The sequence below is a fragment of the Salvia hispanica genome, chromosome 1 (assembly GCF_029641045.1).
Source record: "Salvia hispanica isolate PSC_SH4W2 chromosome 1, Shi_PSC_v1, whole genome shotgun sequence".
Lineage (NCBI taxonomy): Eukaryota > Viridiplantae > Streptophyta > Magnoliopsida > Lamiales > Lamiaceae > Salvia > Salvia hispanica.
In genome coordinates this window covers 68,866,508-68,892,419 of record NC_142692.1, presented here as the reverse complement: position 1 = coordinate 68,892,419, position 25,912 = coordinate 68,866,508, and the positions used below count along the sequence as shown (strand labels likewise).

Below are 25,912 nucleotides of genomic sequence, written 5' to 3'. Positions count from 1 at the left end.
AGATGATGTAGATGAACTTTCTAGAATGCCATAACAAAGTGTAGTGAGAAAAAGGATACAAGAGAGAGAGTTTATTTTGAGGCACTCATTAGCAAGAATAATTAGCTAGGGGTGGGGAAAAATACCGAAAAAATGATATATTGCTCGTACCGTATTGAAAAATATCGAAAAATTATCGAATTTTCGATATATCGTAATTTTCGATACGATACGACGTATCGTAAGTTTTCGATACGATAACGATATGAATTTCCTTATATCGCGATATATCGTTATATATCGAAAATACGATATATATCGAAAATTTTCGATATATCGATATTTTCGATATATATCGATATTTTATTTTCTATATATATCGAAATTTTCGATATATATCGATATTTAACAATATATCGAATTTCGATACGATAACGATATGAAATTCTTTCATATCGATATTTTCGATACGATACACGATACAACGTTTTCGATACGATATATCGTATCGACCCACCCCTATAATTAGCAGCTTTTGATCAATTGTCTGGCATGATGTAGCACAAAAGATAGACAACATGGAAGTAGTTAAATAATCGTTATCGGCATCAAGTAGCAAATATGAAAAGTTCATCCAATTCAAATGTTCCAAGGTGACATGTATATTCATTATACATACAAACAGAACACTCCGATTCTAAAAAAGGAGAATGAGCCCTTTAAAGAGAAAGAAATGGCAAAGTAACAAGCTTGATTACATTCTACTCCACTTGGTTACAATATTGCAATTTAAATGAGAAAGAAAAATGCTAAATTCAAGAAAACAGGGGAAAACTCACTTTTACCCATGGTGAGAGGAGAAATCAAATCAAAATCCGAATCCGAAAGCTACAAGCTGGAAAAATACAAGGACGACTACAATCTGAATTGAATAGGAATAGAGCGACATTAAATCTTACGAATGTCAATAAATAGTAGACAAATATCAACGAAACGAAAGGGTAAGATCGTCATTTTGTTATCATATCATAATTTTCACATGCATTATATTGAGATTTTACATGCATTATATTCAGATTTCGTCATTTTGTTATCATGTCATAATTTTTCACATGCATTATATTGAGATTTTTACATGCATTATATTCAGATTTCGTCAAATCATCACGATCATCCTATCATAATTTTCGTGATTTTTTTATATTAACGTAATGTATTACAAATATCGACACAATAACATGAGTATTTCAACACGAGTACACAAAAATATCAACTCAGTTTTATTGAGATTTCACATGCATTATAGTGATATTTTACATGCATTATATTGATATTTTTTATATGCATTATATTGAGATTTCGTCAAATCATCAACGTATATGAAAACTGAAATAAAAATCATCAAGTTTCATCATCCTATCATAATTTTCGTGTTTTTTTTATATTAACATAATGTATTACAAATATCAACAAATACACGAAAATATCAACACAAGTATATGAAAATATGAACTCAGTTTTATTGAGATTTCACATGCATTATATTGAGATTTTACATGTATTATATTGAGATTTTATATGCATTATATTGAGATTTCGTCAAATTATCAACATATACGAAAACTGAAATAAAAATCATCAAATTTCATCATCCTATCATAATTTTCGTGTTTCTTTTTATATTAACATAATTTATTACAAATATCAACACAATGACATGAATATTTCAACACAAGTATACGAAAATATGAATCCAGTTTTATTGAGATTTCACATGCATTATATTGAGATTTTACATGTATTATATTGAGATTTTATATGCATTATATTGAGATTTCGTCAAATCATCAACATATACGAAAATTGAAATAAAAATAGTCAAACTTCATCATCCGAACATCGTTGGAACATATGCAATTGATATCTCGTTAGAATCATACAATTTTGCGAAAAAATAATTTTAATTGAGAGAGTTACGTAAATTTAAAGTTTTAGGATAATTTTAATAAGACGAGATTGACATTAATACCCTTTAATTTTATTTAATAAATATTTAAATTTAAAATATAATAACACTTGGCATTATATCAACTACTAGATTTCCTAATCTAATGATTAAAAATAGGTCTTAGTTTTGGATTGCTAATTAGTTAGCAATTGATCACCTCCGTAAAGGGGTCAAATAGATAAGCGATTGCGTAAATTTTAATAGTAATGTTTATTTTTATTTTAGGCAATTAAAATAAGGGTTTGTTTGGCGTGGGTTATATGTTGCTCATCCATATTGGATCATGTCCAGGAATATTGTTTTGTTATTATTTTCTTGAAGTAAATACATACTACCTCCGTCTCGCTTTAGCAGTTCCATTGACTTTTCTGCACTCGTTTTGTAAAAATGATAATAAATAGTTAAAGTGGAGAAATAATAAAGTAAAAAACAGAATAATGTAGATAAGACTCTTCTCTGCATTATTCTCTTTTTTACTTTATTATTTCTCCACAGTAACTATTTATTATCATTTTTACAAAATGAGTGCAGAAAAGTCAATGAGACTGCTAAAACGGGACGGAAGGGTAGTATTTTCCATTTAATGAAATTAAATGATCGTAGTTTTAAGTATCATTGTTTGACGTCAATTTATCATCGTAATTTTGATTATCACACCACCAATGATTCTGCCTAGAGTTAGCGAGTTGGACGATTGAAAAATATTAAAACTTCGTAATTTCATAAGGGTATATCCTGCAGTTAAAACATTTTATTAAGCAAAGTTCAATATAAGATATTCTCTGATGAAATTCCAAGAATTTAAGGGCTCGTCTGGTAGTGAAGAAAATAATTAACATGAGTTTATGGTAAATGGGCTTTCATGAGTTTATGGACTAAATTGTAGGCTGTTTGGTTGAACCCAAGTAAAATGTTTAGCCCATTTCCGTCGTTTGGTTGAAATGAGGAAGGGCTGAAACCAAAAAGCCCATGCCTAAACTACCCCTCTTTTTAATTACTTCCAATTTACCGTTCTTCACTCCCAATCACTCCTCACTCAAGAAAGAGCCACCGCTATCCGCCGCCGGAGAATGCCAGGAAATTCGAAGCCTTCACACGCCGCGGAAAGTGCGGGAGAAGCTGCTGTCGACGCCGCTGCTTCACCCTCTCCACACTCGCGCTCCTCGTAATCGCCGCCGCCATATCCGCCGGTGCTCTACCTCGTCTTCAGGTTCACCCTCTTCGATTTGAGGTGCGTGATTTCAGCTCTAATTTTAATTCCGATTGGGTTTCGAATGCAAGTTGGGATTTTTATTCTTGCCATGTTCGATTCCCCTAATTCTTGGTCTATGATGATTGGAGAATTCCAAAGGGTAAAATGGGCTTTCACAGCTGTTTCAGCACAATCGGGAAACTAATACCTGCCCAAGTCCGTGAAACGGTTGACAGGAGTGTGCTGATAGTAGTATGTGTGGGGTGGAAACCCGGAAGATTGTACCGGGTCGGCAGATTCATTTTGGAGCTACCAAACGCTGGTTACCAGCTGTGAACAGTGCATTTTCAAGGCTATTCAAGCCTAGGGCTGGGGAATTATACCGAAATACCGGACTTACCGTACCGAAAAAATACCGAAAATACCGTTTTTTCGGTATACTGTAGTTTTCGGTACGGTATGATACCTTACCGATAGAGATCGGTACGGTAACGGTATAAGATTTTCCATACCGCGGTATACCGAAGATTCGGTATGCCGGTATATACCGGTATACCGAAGATTCGGTATATACCGATGCTTCGGTATACCGTGGTATAACGGTATACCGATTGATATATATAATATATAAATATATATGTTATATTTAAACTAAATTTTAAAAATAAGAATTTTTATTATACAAAAAATAAAAGAATCAAAATTGGGAACCCTATTTTTTGAAGTAGTTGAAAACTAGATTTTTTTTTTTATATTTTGGATATAATAGATTTTTTCACGGTATCATGGTATAACGGTATGCCGTACCGCAAAACACGATATAACGGTATATCGGAATGTCATATCGCAGTTCGGTATACCGCAAAAGTACGGTATACCGAAATGCGGTACGGTATACCGATAATACGGTATGGAAAACTGCCATACCGAATTTCCGGTATACCGAACTCCGGTATACCGAAACTTACGGTACGGTATCGGTATGGTTTTTGTCATACCGTAACTTTTAGTACGGTATACGGTATGACACTCCCGGTACGGTATACCGTACCGAACCACCCCTATTCAAGCCTACCAGACGAGCCCTAATAGGGAAATAATGTTTCATTTGAATAGGAATTTAATATTCTCTCTACTTTATGTTTCTTGAATTGTATTTTATATTGACCTCTGTTGTTTGAAATATTTTTTCTTCTATTTTACTTTTTTTTTTTATTCAGATTTTCTCTTAACTTAACTATTCCCTCCGTCTCTTAAGGACACTTTTTTCAAATTATTTTGCGAATTATAAAAAAGGAAAAAGTTTAGGTTTTTGTTAAATCAGATAATGGGCCTAGATATATACTAGGACACAATAAAAAATTGGGCTAAGAACTATAATTTGGGCTAAGATGAACTAATAGTTTGGACACATCCACAAGTAACAAGTTATTTGCTCTAGTTGCAATTATCATAATTTAATTAATATATAATAAATTAAACTTTTATGGAGTATTTATTAGCAGATAAATAGGACAGAAAACCATATCATTAAGAGAATTATAAATTTATAATTTTTATATATATGCAAACTTTTTTTTGCAAAATAATGTATGAAGATAGATTCATGTTTTAAAACGTCCTAAAACACATATAAATGCTTTGTGAATTTTTTAAAAAAATTATCAAGAAATCCTCCTATTCTATATACCAGATCTTTTTAATCGCTCCTTTCGACTTCAAGTCTTAACCGATCGCACCTCTCGCCCAAGCCCAGAGTCGGGCCTGAAAATTAGTTTCATAGCTTGCTTGTTGTGAAATGAGATGTTAGGCCCAATAATATGACATTTATAAGATCAAGATGATTAGATAATAGTGGAGATTAATCAAGTATAATTTCAATGGTACGACACAACAATCAATTAAAATCTGGACCACCATAGTCTAGCTCTCATGAGAGTCACATTTTGGCACATATTACTATTAAAAGTGCCAACCTATGTTGGGTGAAATTAAATGTATGGAAGTTTGAGGGAAAGTGCCTTCTCTTAAAGAGATTGACTCAAAACTTTTGCCATTTGAACTATATTTCACTACTATTATATATACCAAAAGACTCTACTACTATGGAACGGAAGAAACAACTCATTTTCTGAAAGAAATACTTTAATTATTTTTTATTTCTAAATTACTCCTATTTTAGTAGCTTTGCTTTAAAAATTGTATTGTTCACCATCAAACTTATTGTTGGTTTATTAAAATTGGAATGTGCATAGTAGTGTACAAGCATGTGAAGTAGGAAGAGAGAGTTTTATAATTGCAGTGGCAGCTTGCAAGTTTGAATGGACCCAATGGAAGTGCATTTCAGTCAAAACTTTGGGAATCCAACAAAATTATCATTATTTTTGTTTTTATCTACCTATGTGTTTCGGTGTAAAATATGTACATACATAAATGTACTAACTAAATTAATCAGTACAAGGTAAGATTAATCACAGAGCAGAGGAGAAGGCTTGGAAGTTAGTGTCTTAGGTATTTCTGTTATCAAAATCAATTCATTTAACTGAAAACAACCATATGTACATGTAACATTGACACCTAAGGTACATTAATAATACAATTGTGTGTTCTGTTCTATATGAGCGTTGGAATAACTCAAAAAGTATACAAACTCAATCGCTATATGTAATTGTCACACATTTAGTTTCGTCCTAATTGACTCGATGTAGCAATACAGAACAAATTGGGCATCGAGAAGAACAAAGTTGTAGAACATAATTTGTAAACATAATCTTTTTAAGATTTACAAATTAAAATAACAAGTCTTTCGTTATAATTTTATTTGTAAATCCTAATGAAATGAGTGCTTTACGATGACCAGTTGTTTGCATCGACGATCATGTACAAGGTCGGGTTTAATATGGGTGGAAACTCGAATAGTGCTTCTAAAGTGAAACGGATGAAGTATAAGTAATTGTTGGAAATGTGAGTATTTACTACTACTATTAAATTGATTGAAAAGTTTAACGTGTGAATCTTGACCTTTACCTATAACAAAATTAGTCTTAAATTATTTATTGCTAATTCAAACTCTGATAATACAAGATTAAATTATTCTCAAATAACCAAATTACAATCCGCATAACATTAATAATTATAAAAAATGAAGTAATTAATTTATTTCACGGAAAACAAGTTACATCATTTCCCACGAAAACATGTTTCCTTACTAACAATGATTATTTCTTTTCAAGTTCCCATAGATGGACCTCTGCATAACTAGACTAGATTAAAAATAAAAAATATCAATAAACCAAAATTGAAAACTATGATAGTAGTAATACATTTTTCCTTTTTCTGAGAATTTTCGAGTCACCCAATAAAAATAATTCTTTACACAAATTATCTAATTTTATATGTTATCAATGGCAAATTAAAATTCATATTATCATCATTTAACATATTTTCACGTGCATATCAAAACTCATATTATTATTATTATTATTATTATTATTATTATTATTATTATTATTTTAATTATTATTATTATTATTATATTTATTATTATTATTATTATTATTACTATTATTAAATGAAAAATATAAATGAAAGTGATTTAGAAATCCAGTCAAAGATGTTGACTGACACAGAATTCCATTTGTTTTCTCTGCTGCAGTGCTAAACCACTTTCCTAATTATTAATTAATCATTTTTACCCCTTTTTTCATTTCTCTTAAATAAAATTAATTTTTGCAGGCAGGGTGTGGTGATCCACTTTTAATATTAGTATCAGTTTTATAAAATAAAATTATTTTTGAAGCAACTTTAAGAGGTCGTTTTGGACAAGTTCTGCAAAGATGAAATAATGTGACTTTTTACTAATTTAGATCTCTAAAAGCAATATGTGGGCTTCATGCATGTAACGACAGAATAGTGAAAAATTCATTGAGGAATGTTGCTATTTGATAGAAAAATAGAATAGTAGTACCAATTAAAAGGTAAAAAGTGTGTTTATGAATAAAAGTGTTTTATATAACCGCAACCACGAGCTAGCCTTAAATTAGAATCAAATTTTAGTATTCATGTGTCACATTAATTTTTCCAAACTAAATTTAAACTTATAACTCATATGCCACAAAGTTCATAAAAAATTTGAACTTACAAATATATTACTAGTAGAATATAAATAAATAGATTTTAAAAAAAATCAAGATTCAAAATTCCCTAAGCTCGATAAATTGAATATGTTTTAGCTTGAAAGTTATTTTTTGCATTAGAAAGCACAATTAATTAGTGATGATACACAACTGAAGTGACATTGTTTACATATATGAGGTGAATACACAAATTTAGTCAAATTTTAACAATTTTTTAAAAAAATTTAAACATAGTTCCAAGTGTACATTCCTCAAATTTATATGGACGTACTTTATTGCCGATTGATTGTTTAACTTGCTACCAAATTAATGCACTTTGATGCCAAAGACTCTAGATCTATGAAAAATAATTAATTATTTGAAAAAATTAATTTCATTTCATTACCTTTGTAGGGATATCCCTAAAATAATATGGCACACATCTTGATGAAGCTTAAACTTTGGCCAACTTAATTAGTGGCCATTTGCTTTGAGTAAACTATTCCATGATCAAAACATATTCTCCTATATACGATAAATTCATACATATTAATATTATAAAACGAATCCAAGATTCGTAATATATAGTTTTAAAAAAAAGTTCAAGTCTTTATTCACATATTTGACTACAAAATGATTAGAATAAAAGTTAACAAATAGAATCGGTAAAAAGATTGAAGGAAAATGTAAAAAGTAAAGGTGATGAAGTAACTTTTCATATCCCATCACGTGTTATGAATATTCTAGTACAACATGAAATGATATGACAATCCACTTAATATTTTGAACTTACTTTTACTTTTTCATGCACACTCATAATTAATCAGGAATGAGTACAAATCATAAACCTTTTAGTTGATATCAAAAGCCCTTTATCATATAGAGTCTTAGTCTTGGTTGTTTGAGTCATTATTTTCTTATTATCTTTCGTCTTGGTTGTTTGAGTCATTGTTTTCTAATTAGTATCTTCAGTATATTGATGTTTTCTGTTTTGTTGCATAAAAATATCGCTTTGAATATTATATTATTAGCGTCATTTTTCTTTTGGATTTTGACTTGTACTTTTAGCTCGTCACTATTGTTCGAGCGATCAACTATGCGTTGTGCATCGAAAGAATATGCGTGTGTGAGAGATGGTGGGAAATAGATGGCTGGGGTTTGACTGACAAATGCTTGTTAGAAAGAAACTTTGTGAATTGTGACCCACCTATATAGGTGCACTTTTATGCTCTACTCATATAATACATGACTTTAGTCCAAATGGGAAACTATTTTCCATAAAGTTATATATTTGTAAGCCTTTGTTATATGTGGATATAGACTCTTCATAAAATGAAGTTGTGTGTGGATAGTCATAAATTATAGCTATCTCCATATAGATATATACATATATATAGGGTTAATAACATGTCATGGTATGCTAAGTACATTGTGTATATATAATCATTTGAGGTTGTTAGAGATTTTGGGATAATTTACATATAATTCAAGTACAATGTTGACTGCATTAATTTAATCAAATCCATTAGGATTGGTCGGATTCTAATGATATAATACTGACAAAAATTAGGTGATTAAAATAAGATTTGTTTTTCCCCTTTGAAAATTTTAACAAGTTAGTTTATGATGAAAAGTCTTTGATTAACATTAAGATATATTGGATCTTGCGTTATACAACTGTCTGTGATATTGTAAAATTGTAATTGAGATAATTAATGTTGTTCTTGTTTTCTTGAGCAGTGAACTGATCCCATCTTAGAATTTTATTAAGTATTCTCATTGGAGGCTTAGTAACAAATTAGAAAACATTTAACTTTCTCTTTATAATAGTAGTAAAGTATTTTTACTAGTATTACGAATATTATTTAACATTTTAATATAAAATTGATATTATTGTTAATCAAGTGTTTATGGTCTAACTATTGGACCCTTCTTAAAAAATGGCACAATCTTTCCTTTAATTTTGAAAAAATTCCAATTTTCACAACGAAAGTTCTTCGTTCTTAGGTATTGTATTCATTCTTCAAGATGATACATCTAATGTATACAAATTTTACTGAAAAATAAGTAGTAATATTATGGTGTAAATCAATACTCCCTCCGTCCCCCATAATTTTACCCACTTTGACCCGGCACGGGTTTTAAAAAATCTAATGGAAAGTGAGTTGAAAAAGTTGGTGGGATGTGGGTCCTATTTTTAAAGTATTAGTTCTATAATAAAATGTGAGTAGGAATGAGTTAGTGGAATATGGGGTCCACTACCAAAAATGATAAAAGTGAAGTGTATAAAATTATGTGGGACGGTCCAAAATGGAATAGTGGGTAAAATTATAGGGGACGGAGGGAGTATTTATTATCGCAATAAACTACTACTACTGATGCCTATAAATTGAAAATGTAATACAAAAAAAGTAGACAAACAGAATTTTTCATAAAAAAATGTACTGATAATGAGCATAGATTATATATAGAACAAATATTTGTACAAGTCTTAAAACTTTATGATATCATGCATGAATCTTATTCGAGTGATATTAAAATTGGGTCCTTATTTCATAAATTGAAAATTCAAAGAATGGCTGGGAAATACAAAAAAATCACATTACAATTGTTTAAAGGGTCTGCCTATTTCAGTGAAGTGACGCAATGATGGTACTTCTCTAACCAATGTTCATACCATAACCCAATCATATCATACCACGTATGTTGTTTTGCAAAACGAGATTCTAGCAATATTTTTGTTTTTACTAGTACTATTTTTAACTTCATTAATTCAATACATAATATAAAAAATGAAAGCTCAATTTATTTATTTTTTTATTATTCAAAATAATGAATGAAAAAAAATTTAAGCTTTAATCATTTAAGTAATTTATAAAATTTATAATGTTAGTAATAGTTTAATATAGTTTTATTTAAATTAAAAGTTGAAAACAAAACAATAATGTTAAGGTTATGGTCACACTAATATGCTCACAAAAGTTGCATTTCATAACATTTCTATTTCAAAACACATTATAATGGAGACAATTCATTGTTGGCAAAACTTTATGTAAATACCATATTTAAAAAGCATTGGTAAATGTCGTGTAACAATTCATTCATACACTACCATTCAAAGATATGACTCACGTAAATATTGTTGTAAAAAAAGAAAACATCTTACCCTATTTGTCTACTAGTACTATCTTTTAGTATACTAAATCACTCTAAACTTATGAGATCATATAGTATCTTAATTAACAATAAACTGTAAATCGAAACTAGAAATGCACTTTTGTATTAAAAATTGTCAGTGATCAATTAAGCCACTGTATCGCACAAAAACATGACCGCTAGATCATATATAAGGATACAAACACTATACATTGTACAATAATTACACTAACCACACAAGTTGGAAAGATACCATTCATTTAATATATTGTTTTACATTTGATCATAACTATAAAGACGAACAAATTATGGTATAGTCTAAAGAATAAATGGTGAAAAAGAATCACCAAAATGTGAGTTGGAAGGACAGTGGAATTGAGGTCTACCATATGTACTTTGTGACATAAATTTTGGAAGGGCCCTTAATATAATTATTGAATCGAAATAGATGCACTATTAAAGAAATCGGCCAAAGCTATATTATTATGGAAAATGATTAAGATATCCGTAATTCCAATAATCGAATTGCATCAATTTATCCGTAAATATCTGTAATTCACATAAAGCAAAAATTTAGCTAAAATCCCAATGTCAATTCGCTAATCACTCCTAAATATTTTTCTCTTTATTCTAAAATTCATTATTATTAATAAATACTCTCTGATCCCAAAATATTCAAAACGTTTCATTTCAACACAAAGGTAGTAGTAATTGACAATAAAACCAGTTTGATTCTATTCAAAATTCAAGGGAATTATTCAACAAATAAATACAAAGTAAATATGATATTAGTAGTTACGATGATCTTACTAAATAGTGTGACCAACGATTAAATTTAAAAAAGGGATATGTTAGGGTGTTACCACCCTTCAAATAACATCATACCACAATTTCTAGCCAATCATTTATACACGTGGACGAATAATAAGCTGCCACGTGGCAAAAAAAATGTGGAAAAAGACGGTCAGCAATTTGCTGGTCTTTATCCAGCAATATCCGACACACTATACAACAATCTATAAATTGTTGTGTAGTGTTTGTAATATTGTTGTGTAGCGTTTATAATATTGTGTTACGGTGTCATTTTAAGAGGGGTTGTCATTTTAACACAAATTTATATAATAAATAAATAAATAATGGTAGTTATGGTTATCATATCACATGCCTAATTAGAAGACACGACCACCATTATCAGAAATACCCGCTTGTTTTCGCGGCATAAATTTCTCCCATACATATCCTTAGATTCTCTCCCAAATCTTTATTTAGATTTGAGTAAAAGAAAATTCAACACTCTGTTACAAAACAAGAAAAAAAATATGGAGAGTAGCTCTCAATCAATGCTCTCTCCTACTAGTCTCCTATGTAAAGAGGATTTGGGAAGTTTAGCCTGTGAAGATGAAGAAATTTTAGTATATGAAAATGATGATGATGATTACATTCAAACACTTCTTGATAAAGAAATCAGAGATGGGGTGTCCCAAATGCAAGATCTTCTCCGGAATTCTTGGATTCAAAGGGGTCGTTTGGAGGGGATTGATTACATTCTCAGAGTTTGTACCAAAACCCATTTAGTGTGTGTTTGATTTGAATGTAAAGATTGAATCTTTATAGTGTTTTGGTGGTTTTCTTGATGAATGAGTGGTAAAGATTGGATTTTTATTTTTTTGGATGCAGAAAAGGGAAGTTCTTGGATTTGGAGTGCAAACTGCTTATGCATCAGTTACATATCTTGATAGATTTCTCTCGATAAGATCTATTGATGTAAGTTGATTTTGGGTTAGAAAGATTCAATTTTTATAATGTGGGCTGCATTTTGTTGAATGTTTTTGTGTGAATATAGGAAGAGCAATCTTGGGCCATGAGGCTTTTGGCCATGGCTTGTCTGTCACTGGCTGCCAAGATGGAGGAAATTAGGGTGCCAGCATTGTCTGAATTTTGTGTTGAAGATTACAATTTTGAGAGCAGTGTGATTCAGAGGATGGAGCTTTTGGTCTTGAATGCTTTGGGTTGGAAAATGGGATCTTTAACCCCTTTTAGTTTCACCACATTCTTTGCTAGCAAGTTTTGTGACAACAAATCACCACCAAAAAACTGGCTTTCAAGAGTCAAGGAAGTCATTTTGACCTCAGTGAGAGGTTGGTTAGTGTCTTTTTTTGTCACCCCTTTTCTTGAGAGTTGGATTTGTTTGTTTGATTGATCTTGATTTTGAAATGTAGATGCAAAAATAATGTGTCATAGGCCATCTGTGATATCAGCAGCTGCCACATTGTTTGTATTAGACCAAGAATTGACAAAAGATGCATTGCACCTCAAGATTGGTTGCTTGACACCTCCTCATTCTTTCAATAGTGTGAGTGCTAAAAATTTGATGATGAATTATCAGTATTTGTTTAGGGGAATTAATGGGATTTACAATCTTGCAGGATAGTATCATTTCTTGCTACAATTCATTTCAAGAAATGGAGATTGAGAGATTGAATGTAGCAAAAGGCATTGAGTCTCCTGTTCTATCCCCTATCCAATTCCAAGCTTATGGAGGTTCCTCCACGAATCCCTCGAAGCGAACGCGCCTCGTGTTCGACCAGATGGACGAATCGAGCAATGTGGATGAGAAGAAGAAGCCAAAGCCATGAAAGGAAGCATCAATTTGGGTGAGAGTTATGATTGTGATGATAATTTTCATGTTTGTATATGATTTATGGAGTTGATTGGACACAAAGTAGAAAGGAAATATATTCATTTGGGAAAAGGGAAAAGGGAAAAGGAAGGAGTGAAAAAGGAGAAGTTTGGCAGAAGAACATGAAAGCTACATGAGAAGTTTGAAAGAATGAAAAGGAAAGGAAATGAAGCCCACAAAGATGATGACTTTCACACAGTTTTGGCCTTTGGGTTTTCTTGAAAAACCAATTTGTTTGATTGATTATTTTTAACTACATGTTTATGTTTATAGCTCATTATAGCCACATGCAGCCCTAGTTTTAGAGGGTGTGCCTTTTTTTTTCAAATTGTTTTTTAGTTTTTGGGAAGGTGAGAAAAAATAATGTGATGATGTCTCTTTGATTAGATACACTTGTGTTGCAATATTTCCCATCACAAATGATGTTTTGTGTAAAGATTTGGTTTGAAGTGTTTGATATTGGGAGCTCATCTTTTTCTTTTCTTTTTCTAAAGAAAAATCTTGCCCATGTTATGTTAGGGAATCTCTCTACTTGATGGAACTCTACATGTTTATGTCCCATGAGGATTGTACTCTTACCAGTGCTTGTTGTACTTTCCTTTCTTTGCAATCACCAATGTTTCTAATTAACGTGTGTGTGTGATTGTGTTCTGTCTATCCTACTTTCGAAAGGGTCCACTTAGTTATATACTTTCAAAAAGAAAAAAAATGCTAGTGCTAGAGCTAGTGTAAGATTGATGTTATTGTTACATCAATATGAATAGGAAGGCAAAGTTGTATACTCCCTCCGTCCCGCTTTAGCAGTCTCATTGACTTTTCTGCACTCGTTTTGTAAAAATGATAATAAATAGTTAAAGTGGAGAAATAATAAAACAAAAAAGAGAATAATGTAGATAAGACTCTTCTCTATATTATTCTCTTTTTTACTTTATTATTTCTCCATTTTAACTATTTATTATTATTTTTACAAAACGAGTGCAGAAAAGTCAATGGGACTGCTAAAGCGGGATGGAGGGAGTAGTATTTTAGTACAATGATGGGGCGAGTTAGGATGACATTTGAATTTCTCTTTGGGCCAGTTTAGATGATCTAGAGATAATGTTTAAACCTATTTATCTTAGTAATGACAATTTGAGGAGTACTAGTTAAGTGTTATTTATATTCATAACCCACAATTTAGGTTATAAATGCACAATTAAACTTTACTTAATTTTTAATCACGGTGGACATATTGGGTCGTCGACATTAGAGTCTGACTCATTTTATATTCCATAGTGAATTTTTTGTAATGACTAGTTGTTTAGTTACAACTCGCTTATTCTCTCGTGCGCACTCTCGTCACGTCCTTGGCTGGTGCATCTACGCTTTCACCATTAGCTCCACCGGATTTATGATCACATGCTTCACCAACGGTGTGCGGGTTTGATGCATTATTTACATACCCCTTTAGATTGATGCTACAGAGGCTAGCATTATTCATTGCTTCTTAGCTCTTCTAAATTAGGTATCCCCTCCGTCCTAAAAAAGATGTCCACTTTTTTTTTTAGTTTGTCTTACTCAAGATATCAGAGTCTAGGTTAGACCTATATGGATGAGACTAAATGGGGTTTAAATAGATTTAGATTACACTTTGCCAAATAATTTTAATTTTTACTTTAAATAAGTTGTATATTACTACACTAGTACAAAATTTTAATGAACAACTTTGATTCTATATGTTGATTATTGATATCATATATATTTGAATTCATTCCAATTATCAAATTGTATGCATGCATCATTTAATACATTTGAATATCGAGATATCTAAATTTGAACAAAAAAGGTATGCGTGCTTGATTAACAAATTAAATTTATAGACAATCAATAATATCATCATTAATAGATTGGATATATAATATAAAGGGAGTGGTTCCCTTGGATCTTAGTTAAAATAACAAACTCAACAGTGCTGTGAAAATAATACTTTATTTTTGAAGTAATATGTCTAAACACTCTTGTATAAATTGAATAGCTTTGCTATTACACTGCTTTCTTAGCTCTTTTTTTTTTTCAACAAGGTAAAGAACAAAGTAAATGTTTTGTGACCTTTTAAATTGAAATACAATGGCACCTTGACTCTCGGGAGTCCGGCCTTTGTTAGTACGACGCAATGCTTGAAAAATTTCATCCCAAGTGTTCTTATTATCTGCAAAGAAAGATGATGTATCATCGCAAAGTGGAGTAGTTAAAACTTTGTGAATGCAAGAATAAAGATCAAATGCTTTTTTAATGGTTCTTGTGTTTGCATGTATTATATTGTAAAACAATAAATAATAGAGCCAAAGACTTACTTGTCTCACATCTCGCTCCTTTATATTATCCTTGCGTTCCTTAAAGAGAAAAAAATTAAGAAATAGATGTAAAAAAGCGTTCAACTTTAGTTAATAAGTACTTATTAGAAAGATAATATAGAATAAGAAATAGTGCAGGTTGGGTCATTATAAATCAATACGACCAACTCACGATTTGTGTCCGTAATATGACCTAAACAGGACAAATCTAATTTACGTGATTTAAACCAAATACTATATGATTAAACCTGATATACACAATTAATTCTTATCTAAATGAACCCGAAGAATAAAACTAAAGTACAATAAAAACAATAAAAAATTAAAATCATTATATTATTTTCATACTCTAACTCAATCCAGCCCAAAACTCCATAAGTGTATACATAACTCCATAAGGTTTGATCCAAAACCATTAATTTCTTGTGTGTTCATGTCGTTTCAAAAATTATCAGTCATATGAGAGAGTAGACATACCTTGTCAAAGAACAAAGTGTGTACTTGTTGGAGCACCTTTAAAACATTAGCCAAAACTCTCTCCTTTTCATCGGTTTTCCGTTGAAAGAGGCTTTCACCATAATCAGAGGTGAAAAATTCATATTCATCTATCCATATTAAATTCTCTAGATTATTTTCCCATACCTAAAAACATAAATATGTTAATTATTAATCATTATGAACTGAACTAACATGCATAGAATGAAACTAAGTAGTCACCCGTTTAGTGTCATCAACAATGAGGACTGCACTTTCTCGCCCCAAAACAATATCCAGACTCTTTCGATTCTCCTGTGTGGAATCATCTCGTGAAATTATTCTTGAACAAAAGTATTTATTTTCAGGATCAATCAATTCTGCCATTTCCAAAGCATAGCCACGTGTAGCCGTTGTATAGATGTACATCTCAAATAGTTTACTAGCTTCTTCCAAGAATACGTGCACAAAGGGCCTCAATTTAGTCATCCTTTCCATCTTGTCCGGTATGAACAAATTGCTCTTCCAAGTATCTAATTATCGTAAAAGCTTTAAGTTAAAGCAGATAATATTAAACTAATGTAGGTCCTAACATACTTAACATACCTAGTAGAGAATCTCTTTGGTCGATAAACTGTTCTTCTTCCTCTTCTATACTGGTTAACATAACCGAATCCAGTAGTGTGTGATCTAAATCAAGGACCAAATAAAGCTTTTTCTTTAAACAAACCAAATCCTCGAAACCTTTATCGCGTAATCGAGTCATTTCATCTTTAGCTATCCTCAAATTCTTTATGGAGAACATATAGAATTTAGTGTTAAGATATTATTATTGGGAAATACTATAAGTAAGAATGTTGGAGAGAACCACCTTATGAATGTATTTAAGTGGAATGGCTGAATCATCTTGTACATGTAAGCGACATTTAATGCACAATTCATCAACAAAACCAGGATGCGTACAGATTTCCTCATTCTCTGAGCCTAATGATAACTCAAACTTCTCCATCGCACTTTTAACTCTATAAAAAAGACAACCTAGCTAAATAATAAATACTCCCTCATTCACCATTTGTCTTACTTTTTATGCGGCTTGCATTATAAGAAATGTAAAAGAAAGCGAGAATGAGGAGTTAGTGGAATGTGAAATACTGAGACAATTATTACCAACAAATGAAGTTATTTATAAAAGACATAGAAGTAGACCTACATCTCAAGATCCAAGTCATAAGAAGCACCCAACTCCACATCAAGAATTCTTGCATACTCCTCACCCATCTGTCATTCCAATCCATCAATATTATACAAAAATTGTAATAACTCTAACATTGAACACCTATCCTACCAACTCTATTTCGCATTGAATTATTTCACCTTTCATTTAGAATTTGATTTGAATCAGACCACATATCAATATTTTTTTCAGTATTTATTTTTCTCTTAATTTCTCTATACAAAAAGATGACAAGTCATATTTGAAGAAGTTGTACATGTTAGAATCAACAATGAGAAATAATATTAAAAAAAAAAGATGACAAGCATAAAATATGACATAAATAATTATGCTACCTAACAAAAAAAAAAAAGTGGGACAGCACTCTAAAAACTTTAATCCTAATTTTTCTATGAAATACTAGTATACAATTATTAAAATATGTTATACAAAAGAAAAGACTTCAATTAAAATCCAACCTTGTTTTATTTCTTTCTCTTGGATTCGATGTGGCGTGAAGACTGGTTGGGGTTTGTGGGTTTCCAACAATGGTCAGGGTTTAATTTTCAACTGATTGTGGTTTAAATAGATTTATTATTATATTTTGTCGAATTTAGGTTTAGTTTAATTTTTGAAATTAGTTATAGATTATTGTTTTATTTCCTTATGTGTTGTTATTAACAATATTGATGTTGTATATATATTGATTATTGATATTACATACCGTATTAAATTTATAGACCCTCTTGTTTGAGACAATCCCATGATTAAATAGACAGATATTGATAATATGATCAAATTTCATAATATGAGTGTTGACTAAAATTATAGATTTGCCTAATACTAACTCAATTCTTTACACGATAATTTATTCTTAATTATATGTATAAAGTATATAATTTCATAGCAGGAGAACGGACTAAAATTACAGATTTGTCTAATAATAACCCAATTCTGCACACAATATTCTATTGCTAATTATATAGTTAAATTTTCGTAATAGGTGTACGGTATAAAATTACAGATTGCCTAATAATAATATATGTTCAGAATAAACTATTGCTGACTATATACCGAAAATTTTATAATAGGAGTATGGAGTAAAGTTACAGATTTGCCTAATTTCATATTATGTCACTACAAAATTAAAATTCGTTTAGGACGTTTTTTAATGCAATTAATTAAGGACGTTAATTTGTGTTTTTAAATATATCATCAACGCTTTAAAGATGTACGTGCAAAGCATAAATAATAACTAGAAAAATGCATGTGCAGAGGCAGCGGTAAAAATGTTGCGCGACTGAGAAGAGACGGTAGGGACAGTGGCGGATCCCAAAATATTATATTGGGGGTACGATAAATAGTTACACCCACCGGAAGATTTAACATTCAATCATCTTTTTTATTCTATTATCCTAATCATTTTTTTCCAATGAATCGCTTCATCGTATATAAAAATAAATTGTTTTTATTGTTATTACTTGAAAAAATATTACTACTAATTTAAAATGAATGTTCTTAGATATTTATATAACACAAACTTTATTTTAATTTTTTAAAAATTAAATATTTTTACAAAATCAAAATGCATAATATTTATAATCCCAAATATGAGCATAACTAATATCATAAATTATATATAATTATATATACTTTATTGGGTATAAAACAATTGAGAGAACAAATTATTGGAGTATTACAATCAATCATATTAATACGTAACAATTGTAGATTGATCCTCCTCTGTCTGCGAATAGGACCGCGAATAGGAGTTTCATTTTTCAATTTTAGTTCGTCCACGAATAGAAGGCTCAGTTCACTTTTATCATAAATAATAAGAGCATCTGCAATGGTGCGGATATCCCTCCGCCCTTTCCGTCGGACTTCCCAAAAACATCTTCTGCCACGTCATAAGGACTTCCCACTGCACAATCCGGACTTCCCATCGCCCTTCCCGCGCGGACTTCCCGCAATAAAAAAAAAATCACAAATTCACAAATATTCAATTTACGTTACGGGATTAAAATTTTGACACGAATACGAACGGGGAAAATGCTACAACTTCATTAAAAAAAATTATACATAATTATATAAAAATAAAATTACAATGCAAACAACAGAAAATTAAAATATCAACGTCTACCCCTCCGCGCCCAAAGCTCTTCAACGATATCATTCTGAAGTTGTATATGAGCTTGTGTTTGGCGCATGTCGGCAAATGTACGGATCCAATCGGCCTCTCCATGGGGTACCCCCATACGTACATTCGTGTTGGCCACGCCGTGGCTTGGACCGGCACCCATAGCATCTTCATTGGTCCACTGAGTCAGTTCAGGTTCTTCATTTTCGACAATCATGTTGTGCATAATAATACATGCGTACATGACATCGGCGATGTTGTCAATATACCACATCTGTGAAGGACCCTTCACTGCCGCCCATCGACTCTGGAGCACACCGAATGCCTGCTCCACGTCCTTGTGCGCTGCATCCTGACGACCCGCAAAGTAGATCTTTTTTATCATCTGATGGGCATCTAATCGTCTTCACAAAAACGGGCCAGTTTTGGTATATCCCATCCGCCAAATAGTATCTCATATTGTGCAGGTTGTCGTTGGCGACGAAACTGATAGCGGGACCAATGCCATTGCACTGATCGTTGAAAAGGGGCGATGACTAGAGGACGTTGATGTCGTTGTTCGACCCGGCTACTCCAAAATAAGCATGCCATATCCACAGCCGGGTAGTCAGCTACAACTTCAAGGATCATCGTGGGATGCTTGCCTTTGAAGCCGGTAGTGTACATCCCTTTCCAGGCGGCGGGGCAGTTCTTCCACCCCCAATGCATACAATCTATGCTGCCCAACATCCCGGGAGACCCGTGCATCGACCCGTGCATATCTATTAGCTGTTGGCAGTCTACGGGGGTGGGCTTCCGAAGATACCAATCCCCGAATATCTCTCTATCTCTAACGCCCTGGCAAAAATACTACAGACACTCGCGGGCTGTTGACTCGCCAATGTGGAGGTACTCGTCAAACATGTCGGCCGCGCCTTCGTACGCCAGCTGCCTGATTGTGGCAGTGCACTTCTGTATGGGCGTGTGATCGGGTTTGCCCGCCGCATCCTCCCTGAACCTGAAATACTCGTATCGATGCTCTAAAGCACTCACGATACGCATAAATAGCGGACGTTGCATCCTAAAACATCGTCGGAATAAGGCATCCCCAAAACGCGGCTCTGGAGCAAAGTATTCCTCAAATAATCGATGATGTGCAGCGATGTGGTCCCGGGGTACTATAGCTCGACAGCGGATCGGGCGAGGTATCGCCGCATGCTGCTGCCGCTGCATCGCCTCGCGTAGCAGGCGATCTATCGCCCCTGTCATAGCGGCCTGCAATTCTTCATTAATTCGTCGGCCCTCACTATCACCCGCGCCACTACCACCCGCACCACTACTAGCCATTCTAGATATGCTTGAAAATAGAAATTTAGATAGAGATAAACTTGTTAACACAAGTGGTACGAATGAAATCAAGTTCAACGAACCGAATTTAAAAAATAAAAAATAAAAAAATTGGGACGTCCGCGAGTCGCCACAATGGCGGACGTCCCGTCGCCCTTCCGCGGACGACCGCACCCATCCCGTGTCCTTAAGGGACGTCCACCTCCGCCCCTCGCCGCCCCAATGGCGGACGTCCCGCACGCCCTTCCCGGAAGCCTCTCCAACATCCGACGGGAAGATCGCCATTGCGGATGCTCTAATAAGGTCTCACATTCCAATAACTCATTCCCTCACATTTCATTTAAAACTAATATATACAAGCGAAATTCATATCTCACTAACTTTTTTCCACCGACTTTTCTTAACATTTTTTAAAACCCATGCCATTAAGAAATGAGGTTTCTAATGGTGGACAGAAGGAGCAATAAATTAAAACAATGAAATGTGACACTTATTGTGGGACGAAGAGAGTAATAAAAAATAGGACCCACATTCCACTATCTTTTTTTCACTAACTTTTCTTTACATTTTTTAAAACTCGTAACGAACTCAAATGAGACTCCTAAAGTAAATGAAGAGAGTATTTTACACTATGATACATGCAAATACAAGAACCAAATAGAGAGAATAGAGTCCTTTTAGGGCACAACAAATTGTTACATAACAAATTGCAATACAACAACGCTGAAAACACTTGATATTATGAAAATTGATGCACAATATGGAAAGCATTTAGAATCTTTTGAACTTGAAACCCACTAATTGTGCATTGTTAGTAATTTGTACTAGACGATGTATGTTGCAGAACGGGGAAATTTGATCGACCAAGGCACATGAATGCGAATGCCTCAATCACTCCAGTTATCCTGGTCACTGGTGGCAGCCTCCCCGTTCTTCGATTCATCCTGCATTTTGACATAAAAGGATGGTTCAAGTCGCAGTCTTAGCATATACTACCATTGTGTAAACACGAGGTTTCAAAAGCTTACATCTTCAGTGGAAATGGCCTTGGGTGGAGACCAGACAAGAATTTGCCTATCATTGCCACCAGTATACAACTCCTATATGAAATAGAACAATTGATTAGTGGAAAAGATCCATTTCCCCGCCAATTTAATTGTAATTGTAAAAAATGGTCACAATGGGATATGGGAAATCATATTATAGCCGCCCATTAACAACCTAAAGAAATGGCAAGTTCATACATCTTTATGAATGAAACATAGATCTAATGGCATATATAGCTAGTCCTTCTGTGTGGGGCATGCAGCATGAGTACAATATATGAGAGAGAGGTAGACCTGATCTTGTGCATTATACCAACAGCAGTTCACATTTTCATAGTGGCCACGAAATGCGTACTTTGTTTGGCCAGACCAAATATCAAAGACCTGATAGATTGAGAGAATAAGTGCATCAAATATTTGAAACGAGGATTATGATATAGTACTAAAGTAAGTAGAGTAAGTGTATACTTTTACAGTGGTCATGCAAGGAACAAAAGAAAGAGCTGAGTCTTGGGATACAGCCATCTGTATGGCCTTGCTACTTTGTAGGCGTGCAGTTTCAAAGTTCACAAGTGTATTGCACCCTGACTCTATATCCCACAATCTCAACCTTGAATCAGAACCTGAGTCAAAAGATCATAACTACATCAAATTTTCAAATAAAAAAATTGTGACGTAGTAGTCAGAATCACTTGTAACTAGAGCATATAACTGTGACAACTACAATAAAGGAATTCTAAAAAATCTAACTTCCTGTGACAGCATTAATATGTAACAGGGTTGGAAGAGAACCAATACTTTTCTTGTTCATCCATGTAGAAATAGGTTCAAAACTTATGACATGTAAGAACAGGTTCAAGTGTCATATATTCTATAGACCAGTTGAGAGTCAATCAAATGAAAGATAACAGATGATCATAAGATTCATAACCATCGCATAACAAGCAATGCAATACTTTCTCATGTTTAAGGTCATTTGAAAGAAAAGAAGGGAAACGGAATAAGATTATCCAGACAAATAAAAATCTGCATATACTTCTTATCTCAAGTGTTCTAAAAGAAGAAAGTAGTTATCCAAACTGAGTTCACATAATATTTCAGAAGAGAAACCATAAAGCTGGAAAGGACAATAAGATATAAATGTTTCTTTAGTAGTAGTGAATTCAACCTGCGCTTAGAAGATACATGCCATCTTCAGTCACCTTTAATCCAGTTACTACACCATAATGGGCTGTGGCACGATCATGGCTCGAAATCATTCCAGGATGTGATCTCTGTTTTGCACCTTTCATTTGACTAGGAACCTTAGTGACACCATGGGACTTTACAGTGTTACCATTAGTTGATTTTCTTTGAGGTGGCCGGGCTCTTGCAGAACTTTGATGTGATGATGATTTCTGCAGAAGATTCCATAAGATTATACTAACATCAATACTTCATACAAGTATGTGATACCAAGAGCCCGTTTCCTAGACGTGCTTAGTAGTGTCTATATGTGCAGCATTTCCTGTATATCCTGATTAAATTTCTACTGAGTGATTGTCTTATTTAAATGACAAAATATGGCCACAGGTCATTGCAGTTTTGAATAAACAACTTTTAGTTCTACGGAATCACAGTAATAAAACTAATCATGAGATGAACATGTTACTATGTTAGCAAGCTAATATTTAAGGAGGCAATACACAGAGTATTAACTTAGAAATCAATTAAAAAAAAAAGAAATCGCAGGAAGCTGGCACCTTATTTGTTGCTGCAAGGAGAGGTGGACGTCTTCCTAACTGGGAATGAGATTGATCCAAAACACGAAAACATCCAGCCCGTCTGATGTCCCAGAAGCGTATTGCACCGTCACATCCTCCGGTGACCAATACCCACTCGCTAGAAGTGGACCACTCCAACGACATTACTCCATCTGTCAAAAGAATCAGGAGATATTAACAAAGATTTAGTACATTGTAGTACAAACATTATCTACAAACATGTATTTGATCTATTATGAGTGACAAAAGAAATAAAATGACTTTCCTATATTCCATTTGGAGGTAGTTCTATCAATATTTGTGTTACTAATGGAACTAAGGCAGACAACAAGAGCGGTGTTAGTCTTATGCGAAGTGAACAAAACAAATAAAAAATACTCCAGTACTCAAAGGAAGAGAGTCTAGCCCCTATTAGAGAAAGAAAAGGCTAAATGAAGTCTAGTAATTGGCCATACTAGGATTATTAAGCTATATAGAACAAGGAAATATATGACAAAACAAAAAGAAAGAAAATGAGAGATTATAAGTAAAACGTGTTAGTTCAGATCTATTAACTGCAAATTATCCTTATCGATACTTGTCCACTTTATATCTTTCATAAACACTTAAAACACAATTAATTTTCCAGCTAACACTAAATGGATAATACCATTTGAAGCATGTAACGTAGAAATGTTGCTAACTTGTGTATTAAGGAACTTAAGGCATGGTTCTCATTTAAACCAACTACCATAATGAAAAATCTTTTAAATAATGAGCAACTTTGTCAAAACACATGAGTTCGTAAATTTTAAACTTCTTCGACTATGAATGGTATATGTTGCTGACATTATATATCTGCTTCCAAGTGCCTCAAATAAGCATTGTAAAATAGCTGATCATTTAATAATTGAAATAAAAGAAATTTAAAGTGTTGATCATTAGAGATTGTAAACTAGAGCAAAAATACATACTCTACTTGCACATTGCAAATATGTATGGATGCAACTGCCCATTTCAAAGTTCTAGTGTGAATAAGAATTTTAGAATGTAGATTTTGAGGGGCAGAGACATCATATAAACCGTTTCAAGTCATTTTAAGTTACATTTATGAATTACTACTTGTTTTTGTTAGATGTACCAAAGTTGAATATTGAAGACCAGACCACAAACATGTAATGATTTAACTTCATGCAATGCAAGATAGTCCACCAGTATCTCCATACCGCGATGACCAGACAAAGTGTGAGCAAATGCACCAGAAGCAATATCACACAATCGAACTTGGACATCTTCGGTTCCAGCAGCAATTAACATGTGTGATCTTGCTATTGAAGACATAGCAGTTCTATAAACCTTTCCAGGCATTTTGAAATTCATTACAACCTGCAAAGGATAATTTTACAAATGTAAACTTGTAGAAAATTGAAATAGTAGAAACTGGGGCAGATGGCGGTAAAATATCTCACTTGTGTAGTATTCGTATCCCAAACATTGATATGATGGTCATAAGAACCAGTAACAAACAACCCCGTGTCGACCGGATACCAGATGGCAGATGATATCGCATATTTATGCCCATGCTCATGCTGCTTGTTGATGAGAAACAACGACTTATGCTTCGAAATTCGGCCACGCCCATCATGATCTGTTGCTCGCTGAACATCATAAACTGCAACAGTTGCATCCGCCGCACCAGCCAGTAGATATCGCCCCTCTGTCAAATCAACCTGATCTTGAGATCATAACGATCCCAGAAAACCTCTTTTTAACATATATTGCATTGAGTAAACATGTTTTTGACTTAATTCACAACATAGACAATGCATTATAGGCACTGAAACAGGAAGCTCAAGTCCTCTTCTGTCAAAACGCATACCAAATTGGGACAAAATTCATTTCCAAATAGGACTCTGATTCGTCAATTAAAGGAACCAATCATCATTACTGTCGATCCTAAACACGAATCAGAAGCACAAAATCCAACATCCAGCTACCTACCCCACACACACACTGACTGACTGACACACATACATACATACATACTAAATCAGGTCAAAAAAAACGTCATCTCTATAACAGGAAAAGGAAATCAAATCCATCAACACATACGCAGCAGAATCGACGAAAGCTGAACATCAACAGCACGAAAAACACTCCAATTAATACATAAGGAAGGGAAAAAGAGGACGACCTGAAGTGAGTTGACTGCTCCGCGATGAGAGGAGACGATTTCCTTGGAATTGGAGAGCTGAATGGACGAAATCCTAGATTTGAAAATGCGAGTGCTGAACAAATTAGGGCGAAGGTTCCCGAGCTCTCTCTCTCTAGTCTCCTTCCACATCGTCCTCGCATCTTTGATCTTTCTCCTCCCGCAGCAACCCACTCCGATCACTCCTCCGCCTCCGATTCTCAGCTCAATTGCTCAACACAACTCAATAACGAATTTTTCCCCCAATTTTCCTCAACTCTGTAGCAAATTTATTTGATTACTTTGCTTCCTCTCTC

At 33.2% G+C, this 25,912-nt stretch overlaps 4 protein-coding genes across 4 annotated transcripts; 1 reads left to right on the top strand and 3 right to left on the bottom strand.

The window, feature by feature from the left end:
* Positions 1–11,708: 11,708 nt before the first annotated feature.
* On the top strand, positions 11,709–13,612 carry LOC125224270 (cyclin-D1-1-like). Its single transcript, XM_048127646.2, has 5 exons — positions 11,709–12,003; positions 12,128–12,214; positions 12,294–12,588; positions 12,670–12,803; positions 12,877–13,612. Exons 1-5 carry the CDS (start codon positions 11,770–11,772, stop codon positions 13,084–13,086), a joined length of 960 nt encoding a protein of 319 aa, XP_047983603.1. The 5' UTR covers positions 11,709–11,769; the 3' UTR covers positions 13,087–13,612.
* An 833-nt stretch (positions 13,613–14,445) lies between these two features.
* On the bottom strand, positions 14,446–16,946 carry LOC125224418 (RNA polymerase II C-terminal domain phosphatase-like 4). Its single transcript, XM_048127819.1, has 6 exons — positions 16,809–16,946; positions 16,544–16,727; positions 16,181–16,470; positions 15,941–16,105; positions 15,464–15,502; positions 14,446–14,574 (listed from the first exon to the last, which is right to left on the bottom strand). Exons 1-6 carry the CDS (start codon positions 16,944–16,946, stop codon positions 14,446–14,448), a joined length of 945 nt encoding a protein of 314 aa, XP_047983776.1.
* Positions 16,947–19,282: 2,336 nt separating this feature from the next.
* On the bottom strand, positions 19,283–19,675 carry LOC125224432 (uncharacterized). Its single transcript, XM_048127834.1, has one exon. It carries the CDS (start codon positions 19,673–19,675, stop codon positions 19,283–19,285), a length of 393 nt encoding a protein of 130 aa, XP_047983791.1.
* Positions 19,676–21,274: 1,599 nt separating this feature from the next.
* LOC125224085 (WD repeat-containing protein ATCSA-1-like) lies at positions 21,275–25,912 on the bottom strand. The gene is made up of 9 exons (XM_048127435.2): positions 25,599–25,912; positions 24,874–25,134; positions 24,631–24,790; positions 23,405–23,577; positions 22,831–23,059; positions 22,131–22,285; positions 21,957–22,046; positions 21,645–21,716; positions 21,275–21,560 (listed from the first exon to the last, which is right to left on the bottom strand). The coding sequence occupies exons 1-9, from the start codon at positions 25,746–25,748 to the stop codon at positions 21,504–21,506; spliced, it is 1,347 nt and encodes a 448-aa protein (XP_047983392.1). The 5' UTR covers positions 25,749–25,912; the 3' UTR covers positions 21,275–21,503.